Source organism: Anabrus simplex, chromosome 2, assembly GCF_040414725.1.
Source record: "Anabrus simplex isolate iqAnaSimp1 chromosome 2, ASM4041472v1, whole genome shotgun sequence".
In the NCBI taxonomy this organism is placed as follows: domain Eukaryota; kingdom Metazoa; phylum Arthropoda; class Insecta; order Orthoptera; family Tettigoniidae; genus Anabrus; species Anabrus simplex.
Genome location: NC_090266.1, coordinates 634,324,122 through 634,337,657, shown reverse-complemented (window position 1 = coordinate 634,337,657; position 13,536 = coordinate 634,324,122). Strand labels below are relative to the sequence as shown.

The 13,536-nt window shown below is 42.3% G+C and overlaps 1 protein-coding gene across 1 annotated transcript in view; it reads right to left on the bottom strand.

Annotated features, from left to right (window-relative positions):
• LOC136864295 (uncharacterized) overlaps window positions 1-13,536 on the bottom strand; it is a 423,236-nt gene that overhangs the window by 50,341 nt on the left and 359,359 nt on the right. The window contains exon 6 of the mRNA XM_067141087.2: window positions 5,999-6,140. Coding sequence (XP_066997188.2) covers window positions 5,999-6,140 — 142 coding nt within the window. The remainder of the gene's footprint in view (window positions 1-5,998; window positions 6,141-13,536) is intronic.

Genomic DNA, 13,536 nt, shown 5'->3' with positions numbered 1-13,536 from the left:
GTCGCTTCCTTCCCTCTTCCTTGCTTATCCCCTCCCATCTTCCCATCCCTCCACAAGGCCCCTGTTCAGCATAGCAGGTGAGGCCGCCTGGGCGAGGTACTGGTCATACTCCCCAGTTGTATCCCCCGACCAAGAGTCTGAAGCTCCAGGACACTGCCCTTGAGGCGGTAGAGGTGGGATCCCTCGCAATGTCCGAGGGAAAAACCGAACCTGGAGGGTAAACAGATGATGATGATGATAGAGGCAGGACTTCAAGTCAGTCCACACGAGTCAGTTCGGAGAGTAGCTCAGGAAACTGATATTTCACATAATGCAACAACATTATTACATTTACGATCTTATCGGACTCATACACTCCATAACATAGAGCCTACAGATTTCATTGCAAGAATAAGATTTTGCAATTGGTTAATGAATAGTGTGCGGCCCCGCGGCCTATAGGATAGAGAGCCTGCCTCTCATCCGGACGCTCCGGGTTCTTTTTCCGGTCCGGTCAGGTATGTTTACCTGGTTCTGAGTGTTCACCCACTCAGCCTACGTGATTACAATTGAGGAACTATCTGACGGTGAGATGGCGACCCCGGACTAGAAAACCGAGAGCATGCGTCGCTCGTAATCTGCAGGCCTTCGGGCTGAGCAGCGGTCCCATTTAGGCCACGGCCCGTCAGGGTTGTAGTGCCATGGTGAATAGTGTCCACCATGGTATCGTGGATCCGAACTTTCTTTTGATGAGTGATGAAGCATGGTTTCATGTGAGTGGATATGTCAGTTCACAGAACAATAGAATCTGGGAAACAGAGAGCCCGCACATTTTACAGTCGACACCACTGCACGATGTGATGGTGCGCTATCAGTGAGCGACGGATTATCGGTCCGATATTTTTTCAGGACACGTTTACTTCAGACCGTTATATTCACAACATTCTCGAACTACTTTTTGCTGAACTGACTGAAAAAAAAAGGTAAGGATATTTCTAGCACGATGATGCGACGGTCCATACGGCGTATAGATCTATGGGACGACTGCAAGAAGTGTTCGATGATGATTACATCATCAGTAAAGGCCTATGGCGCCCTCGTTCGCCTGATTTAAGCACATGCGACTTTTATCTGTTGGGAAATCTCAAACAAAAAGTTTACAGGAATAATTCTTGAACTGCCGAAGAGTCAAAAGTCGAAATTAGGAACACTGTGCGTTACATCAGTGTCCATGAACTGCGAAACGTGTTTCGAAATCTCATTACAAGATGTGAAGCTTGCACAGCAGCTCATGATCACTTTCAACATCTTACAGTATGTAAATACCGATGAGTTCAGTTTCATTTACTAGTTTGTTTGTTTTAATTATTTATTTATTTATTTATTTTCCTTCTTAATCTGTTTTACCTCTAGGGTCGGTTTTTCCCTCGGACTCAGCGAGGGATCCCACATCTACCGCCTCAAGAGCAGTGTCCTGGAGCTTCAGACTCTGGGTCGGGGGATACAACTGGGGAGGATGACCAGTATCTCGCCCAGGCGGCGTCACCTGCTTTGTTGAACAGGGGCCTTGCAGGGGGATGGGAAGATTGGAAGGGATAGACAAGGAAGAGGGAAGGAAGCGGCCGTGGCCTTACATTAGGTACCATACCGGCATTTGCCTGGAGGAGAAGTGGTAAACCACGGAAAACCACTTCCAGGATGGCTGATTTGGGAATTGAACCCACCACTACTCAGTTGACCTCCCGAGGCTGAGTGGACCCCGTTCCAGCCCTCGTACCACTTTTCAAATTTCGTGGCAGAGCCGGGAATCGAACCCGGGCCTCCGGGGGTGGCAGCTAATCACACTGACCACTACACCACAGTGGCGGACTTATATATTTATTCTGAGGTAAAAGATGTTCACCATACTGGTGGATTATGGAATTAAGGGTGGATTATTAAAATCAATCAAAGGCATTCATGTTGACAATTAGACTGCAGTGAGAATTGATGGTAGAATGAGTTCTTGGTTCAGGGAATTTACAGGGGTCAGACAAAGCTGTAATCTTTCACCTTTGCTGTTCGTAGTTTACATGGATCATCTGCTGAAAGGTATAGTGGCAGGGAGTTATTCAGTTAGGTCGAAATGTAGTAAGCAGTCTGGCCTATGCTGACGACTTGGGCTTAATGGCAGATTGTGCCGAAAGCCTGCAGTCTAATATCTTGGAACTTGAAAATAGGTACAATGGGTATGAAAATTAGCCTTTCGAAGACTAAATTGATGTCAATAGGTAAGAAATTCAACAGCACTGAATGTCAGATTGGTGATACAAAGCTAGAACAGGTCGATAATTTCAAGTATTTAGGTTTTGTGTTCTCCCAGGATGGTAGTATAATAAGTGAGATTGAATCATGGTGCAGTCAACCTAATGCAGTGAGCTCGCAGTATTCTGTAAGAAGGAAGTCAGCTACCGGACGAAACTGTCTTTACATCGGTCTGTTTTCAGACGAACTTTGCTTTACGGGAGCGAAAACTGGTTGGACTCAGGATATCTTATTCATAAGTTAGAAGTAACAGACATGAAAGTAGCGAAAAACAGGTGGGAACAATGGCAGGGGTACTCGGAATGCGAAAATGAAGGCTAAGTTAGGAATTAACTCCGTGGATGAATCTGTACGCATAAACCGGCTTCGGTGGTGGGGTCATGTGAGGCGAATGGAGGAGGATAGGTTACCTAGGAGAATAATGGACTCTGTTATGGAGGGTAAGAGAAGTAGAGGGAGACCAGGACGACGATGTTTCGATTCAGTTTCTAACGATTTAAATGTAAGAGGTATAGAACTAAGTGTGGCCAAAACACTAGTTGCAAATAGAGAATTGTGCGACGTTTAGTAAGTTCACAGAGGCTTGCAGACTGAACGCTGAAAGGCATAACGGTCTACTGTATAATGATGAGGTATGATGTATGTACGTATGATATATCTGGAGACAACTACGTCCGCTCGCCATTGCGCTCTCCTCTCTGTTCCCAGTTCTCTGCGCTTATAAGTTATGCCTCTGTACTCCGCTGTGAAGTCGTAAGTTATACTCGCTGTAGATATAGAACTATTAATGGTTAATGAGTAATATACCGTGCGCCTCTGTGGTGTAGTGGTTAGTGTGATTAGCTTTCACCCTCGGAGGCCCGGGTTCGATTATCGGCTCTGCCACGAAATTTGAAAAGTGGTAAGAGGGCTGGAACGAGGTCCACTCAGCCTCGGGAGGTCAACTGAGTAGAGGTGGGTTCGATTCCCACCTCAGCCATCCTGGAAGTGGTTTTCCGTGCTTTCCCACTTCTCCTCCAGGCAAATGCCGGGATGGTACCTAACTTAAGGCCACGGCAGCTTCCTTCCCTCTTCCTTGTCCGTCCTTTCTAATCTACCCATCCCGCACCGAGGCCCCTGTTCAGCATAGCAGGTGAGGCCGCCTGGGCGAGGCACTGGTCATCCTCCCCAGTTGTATCCACGACCCAGAGTCTGTAGGCGGTAGAGGTGGAACCCCTCGCTGAGTCCGAGGGAAAAGCCAACCCTGGAGGGTAAACAGATTAAGAAGAAGAAGAAGAGGAGTTATATACCAAGGATAGTAGAAGGCAAGAATATTTCATGAGGATTGACCGTCCTGAAGCACGTTTGGAATGTAAAGCATGTCCAAGACGTAAGGCGCATTTTAGAGAAGTAACTTGTCGAGACACAGGGATCTGACTATCAAAGAAAACATTTATATACTGGCGTTTCCGGGTACCAGGAGCTTATAATGAGTAGTACGAAGAATTTTGTATTGATGTTCCATTAGGACTTTTACATGTTCTCTTGTAATCTGCTGTTCACTAATGCAAGGCCTGAATCCACGAATAGTTTTGGGCTTATGTTTTGTTTAAAATAATACTGTTTGGCAAACTGCACAAACACTATTCGATTCTTCTTGCTTCGAGTTTGTTTCGAAGATATTTTATAATCAATGCTGTTTCTTACTACGGAGAAAATTAGTAATAATTTGAAAGTCCGGCCCCACGGTGTAGGGGGCAACGCGTTCGCCTGTCACTCGGCGGCGCCGGGTTCGATTCCCGGCCAGGTCAGGGGTTTTTAATTGTACTTGATTAATATCCCTGGACTGGGTGCTTGTGTCGTCCTTAATATTCCTTTCCTCACATTCAACGCTTTACACTTCCGCAATTTTCCAAATAAGCGCAGGTTCATAACATATGGTGCAAAGTAGGAGCAAGAGATCTTCTTAAGTCGACGCCCCGAATAAATAGCAAATTTTTATTTAAAATAATTGAAACACTGACACGTTGGTGGATGAGGCCATCTTGCGAGTTTTATTTACATCTGAATGTCGATAAATATTTATAAGTTTATTTTCATTAGATGTTCAGTTTTCTGCGTCGTCCGGCTCCTTGTCTGGGTGGTCAGCGTTGGGCCCTTCGGCCAGGAAGTTCCCAGGTTAGGTTCCTGGCTGGGTCAGGGATTTAAATCGCGTCTGATTAACTCCTTGGACTTGGAAACTGGGGGTGTTTGTGTCCGTCACCGTACGCTCCACTTCATATTCACATAACACTCCACACCATCAGCCACCACAGAAACAAGAAGTGGTGAATACATCCTTCCACATAGGGTTGGCGTCAGGAAGGGCACCTGGCCATAAATCAGAGCTAAGTTCACATGTGTGACACAGTTCACCTCTTCGACCCTCCAGGATGTGGGAGAGATGGTGGGAGGAGAAGTTCAATTCTGTTTGTCGTAGTATTTTTGGTTTTGCAAATAATAATGTTATTTTTATTTCGTGTGGATATTGCTAGCAACACTTGTAAGGCAGAGAGTCTCTGACGAGGATGCAAATAATAATAATAAATAATAATAATAATAATAATAATAATAATAATAATAATAATAATAATAATAATAATAATTGGAGAGCATTACAACATCTATGAGGAAGAGGAGATTGAACTTCTACGGTCATGTCATGAGAATGGACAATCAGAGGCTCACCTCCAGAATCTTCCACACCATCTCTAGAGGGAAAGCGACTAATGCCAAGTGGGCAAGACTCGTCAGAAAAGACCTTCAAGAATTGGACATTGCTCCCAGTGAAATTTATGACAGGAATAGGTACAGAACGTTGATCAGAACATCAAACTCTCTCCAGTCACTAACAGAAAAAAACAGTACGTCCGGGAGGAGGTGTGAAATGGACTCAGGAGCGAAAAGACATTCACAGTGCAAGAATGAAGGAGTACTGGTCAAAGAAGAAAGCTGCTAGAGATAAGAACCACGTGGTCCATAGCAGGCCCAAACGGAACTTAAAAAAAAAAGCATATTTTAAAGGCGGCTGAAGTTTTGGGCAAGCTTTGGAAGTCTGAGGAGTAGTTGAATAGTGTTAATTTGGGGTGCTTCTTGTACGAGTAAGAGCTACAACCTAGTGCTTCCTTTGCACGATACTGTTATAGAATAATTGAACAGCAGGGGTAGAGGAGGAAAATGGAGGGATCCTTTGCAGTTATTTATTTTATTCAAGTCAAAGAAGCTAACAGAAGGGGTTTATTTCTTACTCACATCAACACATTTATATACATCACTCAAGTAGGTTTGAACAACAAGGTATTACATGGAGGGATATTTCGTCATATGCTACATGCCAAAGACAACCATCCGCTTTATTTCTGCTGAATATTGTACAAAATAATGTGATACGCAACTTCTCATAAATGTTGCATAACACTGCCCGGTTAATTATTTTTTTATCATTTCGAAAAGGTAGGGGTAACATGTAGAAATCCAGGTCCCTTCAGGGATCATGTCAGGGCACTAAGTACTAAATGCTTTGCTAATCTGTTTTGTATGCTGGATTATATTATTTTGCTTTTGTTGTCATACAATATGTTACCAATTAAATAAACTAATCTAACAATATGAAATAATATTCAACAGCTGGTCTTGATAAATTGTCTAATCAATGTCTTGTCATGATCAATGTTTAGAGAACAGATTTGTAACTTACTGCTTAGTCTGATTCTGGTGACTGACCACTGTGTGTGGAGGATGGTGCCATGCACATGTTACTGTGGGTTGCGGTGTGTTCAGTCGGCAGGCCAAAGTAACCTTCTGGTTGGGGGCTGTCCAGAGGGCCACCATCACCGGCTCTGCAATCACAACATAGTTTGCTTAACCTTCATGTACCTTGATTCATGGTTATAAGTAATTAATTCTTTGGAAGGATTATATTGCAGGTCTGTCGATGGATTGTGAGTAGACCATATACAAAATGGATTGTGTCATGTGCTCCTAGAAGGTCATTGTGTTTTGCTAATTGCCTTTGACTTTTGATGATTATCCTCATTACAAAGGTTAACATGGCTAACTTATTACTGAGTTTCACGTTGCACATCTATCACAACCTGGTCTGTAGACAAGCAACGCGTTCCTTTGTTTCAAGGAAGCTGTCGGTGCATGATGACTTACCTTACCAAAGGTAACATATTAATTGAAGTTATAAGATTCATTACTATGCCATGGCTGTGAGAAAAGACCACTGTGCAAGACATTCAAACAAGGCTAGAAATACACATGTACTAAAATGGTAAGTAAGTATTTCACAATGTGAATCAGATTAAGTGGTATAAATCATGTTGTGGCGATATTGTATGTGTAAATGTTTCTCAAAATACTTGGCAATGTGTTTTATGGCCACCTCGAACAACAATTCAGACCTGCATTCGTGATTGGAAACGATCACAAAAGTGTGGAATGTAATTGCGTTCAAGGTAGTTGCAAAAGTATTCGGGTGTAGAGTGGGGTAGTGGGTCATACCATTTCTTATATAGTTCTTGATACGTTCGATTTCAGAAAATGTTCGTTCCGTGGAAGAAAGAGTCAGAAACAGAACGACGAATCGCTTACTCTTCAGGGTTGTGATACGTACAGTAAGACCACAGTGTGGACGTGCGTTGCCTAGGAGGACAAGCACACTTAGTGGCAGTTTTCCCGGTCGAAGTACTTTCTTTGTACAATTGCTGAATCTGAATCTATTTGAATGTAACAATTAAACACGAACGTTTGCTTCAACTTTTTCCTCTACTTAGCAGACGCGTGTCTGAGACTGACCACGTTCTGAGCTGTTAGCGCTAACACCAGACCATGTAGTGTTTTTTTTGTTTTTTTTTGCTAGGGGCTTTACGTCGCACCGACACAGATAGGTCTTATGGCGACGATGGGATAGGAAAGGCCTAGGAATTGGAAGGAAGCGGCTGTGGCCTTAATTAAGGTACAGCCCCAGCATTTGCCTGGTATGAAAATGGGAAACCACGGAAAACCATTTTCAGGGCTGCCGATAGTGGGATTCGAACCTACTATCTCCCGGATGCAAGCTCACAGCCACGCGCCTCTACGCGCACGGCCAACTCGCCCGGTACCATGTAGTGTTGCCTCCTCTTGACTATCTCGTCAGTTATTTGCAGTGTCACTAGTTCTGTCTATTTTTCAGTTGAACAACCGTTACATAAAGGTACAAAAACCAAAATCATCTCCGTACAGACCATAAATGCCCTTGGAGAAGCGGAAGGTAAAGGCTTCCACTATCCGTAACCTCAGCACTTGGCGGGGCAGAGTGCTTAGCTCTACGCCCGACCGCCTTTGCCCCCAGGAATTAACCTGGTACTCATTTTTGGTGTAGGCTGAGTGAACCTCAGGGCCATGTTCTCCTCCGGAAGTGGAAATTATTTCTTAAATTTTTCTACTTCCTGACGGTGAATCGAACCCATTACACAAAGGTACATCAGAATTAAAATTGATCTAGGACTGCACTGATCCGGAAAGGTAACGTTAATGCCAATTATAACCATCGCGTTAATTTTGTGGATTACGGCAAGCTGTCGCCCGAACTGAGTGTCCTCATCCGGGGTTCGAAACACAATGAGTTGGGGTGGGATTTTCAATAGGACCTGAGTGGCAACGGGAAGGTCATACAGTCTTAAATCCCCGACCAAATCCTGAACTAATCCTTAGTGTTTCGCCGACCCTACACAAACGTTATCATCGTGATGATGACTCAGTAGCATTCTTATCCTCTGCCAGTGATCGTACTAAATGACTCCACAGACATCCAAGGAACCCCTAAACGTACCCTTAAACGCCTGAACACTATAGCCGAGAGCAACGTCGTTGGAAACAGCATATCCATTTTCGTATCGTTACTTGAGGAACACCCTGTGCCTTCTTCAAATTTCATGTCCAAGGAAGCGAGTTTTGAGGCTGGATTGCAATATCCTTGGGCACAAAATGAATGCAGATTTATGAGATCTTAGCGGAGAATTTAGGAAGGATTCGAGAATGTCCGTGGTCGTTTACCAAATTACGATGACGATTCAGACTTCAATTAAAACTTCGATTGGCAAAGTGGAACGCCCAGTAAATGATCAGGAATTACCAAATTAACGATTCTCTTCAGGCTTAAGATAGAAAGATTTCGTGGAATCGTAGGAACGTTTTGACCGAGAGTACGCTGTGAGAATACGTCACCGTAGTGGGAGAAAATGAGCATAATTATTTCAAAAATGAAAGTGATAAAGTCCGCCTCTGTGGTGTAGTGGTTAGCGTGATTAGCTGCCACCCCCGGAGGCCCGGGTTCGATTCCCGGCTCTGCCACGAAATTTGAAAAGTGGTACGATGGCTGGAACGGGGTCCACTCAGCCTCGGGAGGTCAACTGAGTAGAGGCGGGTTCGATTCCCACCTCAGCCATCCTGGAACTGGTTTTCCGTGGTTTCCCACTTCTCATTCAGGCGAATGCCGGGATGGTACCTAACTTAAGGCCACGGCCGCTTCCTTCCCTCTTCCTTGCCTCTCCCTTCCAATCTTCCCATCCCTCCACAAGGCCCCTGTTCAGCATAGCAGGTGAGGCTGCCTGGGCGAGGTACTGGTCATACTCCCCAGTTGTATCCCCCGACCAAGAGTCTGAAGCTCCAGGACACTGCCCTTGAGGCGGTAGAGGTGGGATCCCTTGCTAAGTCCGAGGGAAAAACCGAACCTGGAGGGTAAACAGATGATGATGATGATGATGAAAGTGATAAATTTATCTGTCTGATTTTATGATAATTCTAAGTCATCTTAAAACAGTTACAAGAAGTGTCAAATAAATTAAATAATTATGAAGTGCGAAACCAAAAATAGAATGTGATAAACATACATAAGTGCTTCACATAAGAATTATATCTTGTCTGTAGAAAATACATATTACAATAATTGTATCCGTATTAGTTTAAGTTATAAAAATGTAAATAATTACAGCGTGATAATTACAAGTGATAATATCAATTAAGAGGAAGATTCGTGCTATGTCGTTCAAGTGCTGCGGTATGGTTGAGTAGGGACAATTTAGCACAGGCGGGCTGCATTGCCCGAGGTCATCGTACATCATAACGAGGTTGGTGTCATGAATTTCAGTATCTAACAGTAAGTGTATTCTGCGTCGTCACGTTTCATGTAAACAAAAGTCGAACTTTCAGGCTGACGGATTGTTGTTTATTTTTCTTTGTGTACATAATTGAGTGCTTGTGAGACAAAGATATTGCTCGTGTGGTCATTAGTAAATATATCTTGCGAAGTTTCCAGTGTGAAAGTCCCCAATTCTAAGATAATTCTCGTAAATATAATCCATGTAGGTATCGGTGAAAGATCGGCTATACTCCATGTTTTGTCGTCAACGAATTCGTGTGTCAGAATTTCTGTGTCAAATTCATAATATAAAAGTATTTGAGTGTTGAAAAACGTTTCTTTTTTGTCGGTATCAGATAAATTCTTTCATGCCAAAAATTAGGTCGCGATTAGCGTTGTTTCGTATATTTCTATGTGATATTAAGAAGTCTGAGGAACCATCAAATAAGCCATGAGGTCAAGTGTAATATGTGGAATTAATAGAGGTCATGTATTTTCGTTTGAGACATGGTCTGAGATCAATTAGATATTTTAGAGCCATTGGAGTCGAATATGAAGAAAGAGAGAACAGCTGGGGATATGTGGTAAAGTAGGCAGAGTGAAATTGGTTTCCGGGAAGATTTAAAATGCCCCGTGGTGTTGTTTGTTAATTATTCAGGCTGTGTGGATAAGAATGCCGCCCTGATATGATGTTGAATTTAAGTTCGTGAAGTACTGAATGCACTGTGGAAAGATGTTGCGGGATGCCAGGTACGGCATTTGTGATGCCCATGGTTCTGATATTAAGATACATTGTATTATCTGGAGATAGTAATATGCCCTCTTAAAATAAATGCAATAATGTATATATCACTATGCGATCTCATAGAAAGTAAATGTCATGAAACGTATAATGAGAATGATTTCACCTCAGGTGATTGTATAAATTTGGCTTGTTTCAAAGTGATTCTCACTGTATAAAATTTACCACAGTCCTGAATCGAGTAAATATAGGCTATAGCGATTGGGGCGGGATTTTTATAACTTTCGGACAGATGTTCAATATTATTCTGTAAATACGCAAGCCCTATGCTTTTCTGATACAATTTGAAGGTCTGCTTTATCTCAAACTTGCTTACACTTCTGTGAATATTAGTCTTTAAATTATTCAGGTACTGCCACTTATCCATAGTGCCTCAGCAAAAGCCATATCTCCTACTCCATTGACGCTATACACTCTCGCAACATAACACCACCAGCACCACCACCACCACCACCACCACCACCACCACCACTGTGTTCCACAGTCAGGTGCAGATTCCTTTCCTCCAGTTCTTCATTTTCTTTTCACCATACAAGTGCGCTTCCATCTGACTGTAAAATTCTGACTTTGCTCTCTTCAGAAAAAATGAGATCTTGCCATAATTCTTTGTATTTCTGACAGTATTTTTTAACAAATGCCAGCTTCCTTTCTTCTCTCGCTGCACTAATTTAGGGCTCTTTCCTTCGAACTCTCCCATTATAACCCTCACTCTTTAGAACCTTCGAATACTCTCAGGACAAATCTGCTTACCCATTTCTTCTAGGAACTCTGGCATCCCACAACATCTTTCCATAGGGCATTCAGTGCTTCACGAACTTAAATTCAACATCATGAACATCATATCAGGGTCAGGGGGTATTCTTATCCACACAATCTGAGATTGAAAATGCACTTAAACAGCTAAGGAATAAAAAATCCCCTGAGGAGGATAAAATAACGAATGAAATGCTGAAATTAGGTGGAAGAGATCTGCTACAAGCCGTGAGAATACTCCTCAACAAGTGTATTTACTCTGGAAGAATACCGGAAAATTGGAAAAATGCTGAAGTGATACTACTCTTCAAGAAAGGTGATAAAGAAAATTTAGAGAACTATCGTCCTGTCAGTTTGTTATCACACCTTTACAAGCTCCTGGTTAAAATTGTAACCAACCGCCTCACAAGAGAACTGAATTTTTATCAATCTGCCGAGCAAGCGGGATTTCGTAAAGATTTCTCAACTGTTGAACACATCCAGGCTATTCGTCTTCTTCTTTTTGAAAAAACCACTGAGTTCAACATCAAAATTCATCTGGCCTTCATTGATTATAAAAAATGCTTTTGACTCAGTGGAGAGTTGGGCAATCATGAAGGCACTTCAAAATTCCATGATAAACTCAAGGCATACAGAGCTCCTGGAAAACATTTACAATCAAGCAACAATGATAGTCAGAGTGGACGAAGACCTCATCACCAATAAATTCCCAGTTGGCAAAGGAGTTCGACAAGGTGACACAATTTCTCGAAAGCTGTTTACCCTTGCCTTGGAAGATGTATTCAAAACCCTTCATTGGGATAATAATTGAACAAAAATCAACAGGTTATATTTGAACCATCTGCGTTTTTCCGATGACATTGTGCTTATAATTGAAAATCTAAACGAGCTAGAAAGTATGATCCAAGAATTAAAAACTGCCTCTGCTAAGATTGGTTTGGAAATGAACATTAGTAAAACGAAAATACTAAGCCCAGCAGTCAACCACTTAAAATGGGAAACCAATATATAGAAGCTGTCGATGAGTACATTTATCTTGGACAAAAGATAAAACTTGGAAAAAACAACCAACGTGCAGAAATTCCTCGTAAAATAGGCGTGAGTTGGATAGCATTCCGAAAACTAAGATTCATCCTGACCAACAAGGATGTGCCAATTAACCTCAAGACCAAGGTTTATAATACATGCGTGCTGCCAGTTACCACTTACGGTCTGGAAACGATGACTCTGACGAAGGAAAGTGCTCGCAAGCTTCAGCGAACACAATGAGCCATGGAGCGACAGATGCTAGGGATCAGCCTTAGGGATAAGATCCGTTCAGAAGACATCAGGAGAAGAATGAATGTAACAGACATCCTAGAGAGAGAGTAGCAAGACTAGAATGGCAATGGGTAGGACACATAGCCCGACAAGACTACAATAGGTGGACCTCTAGGAGTGTTCCCTGGAGACCATGGGAACACAAGAGAGGCATTGGAAGACCTCAGAAGAGATGGCTCGATGACCTAATGCTGTTGGCTGGAACACGCTGGTTCCAAGTGACTCAAGACCGAAGACGATGGAAGCATATGGAAGAGGCCTATATTCTGTAGTGGATTGAAATAGGCTAGAAAAGAAGAAAGAATAATAATAATATAGTCTTGTACGTTTCTTCACGGTCTGACCATCAAACGCCTTTCTCGTTCTAGAAGTTTCATTGGACTTTTCTACGGCAAAGTTTCTTCTCTGTCTTCATGAATATACCTGCTTTTGAAGTCACCAACAGCACTTCGAAGAATTTGTAGGAGCTTTGGAATATTTCTATTAGAATGGCCCTTTCTATGGTGAAATATGACGAGTTGGCAGTGTTCCAAATTTGTATTACAACTTCTTAGCCACAATTTACGTTGTAAGTTCCACACAAACAAGTAAACTCCATAAATGCGTCAGGCTAACCACCGTCCGCCAGAAAATAATGCAACTCTGTAATGGAGCACTTTGCAGCAGTTGTCGAATATTAAAAGTGCATACATTCTCAGCATACTACCATGAACTTTTCAAATAACTTATTCATTATTATTTCGGATGTTTTAATGAGGCGATTCGGATACAGTACATTATAACCTTCTCACAATCGGAGTTTGTATTTTATTATATTTATATATATCACCCTGTATATCACACTGTACAAAAACAAGTATAAAACTTGTTGAATTACGTATTAAGTTTTACTGTAAGAATAATAGGAATTTTGATTTTCTTATTCCCATTCGAGGAATTGTAAATAGTAGCGTGTTCACTTCAATCCCGTGTCTTCGTACAGTCGCTCAAACAAGAATGAGCGCTTGGTGTTGTAGGCCTATTCAGTGCGAGAAATATACAAAAACATGCGCTGGTTTTTAAAAAAGTGATTACACAATGTAACAAAAAAATTTAACGTTTCAGGTTTCTTAGAATGTGTAAATTTAGGAAAATAAAATGATATCTCTTTTTTTACAATTTGCTTTACGTCGCACCGGCACAGATAGATCTTGTGGCGACGATGGGATAGGAGAGGTCTAGGAGTGCGAAAGAG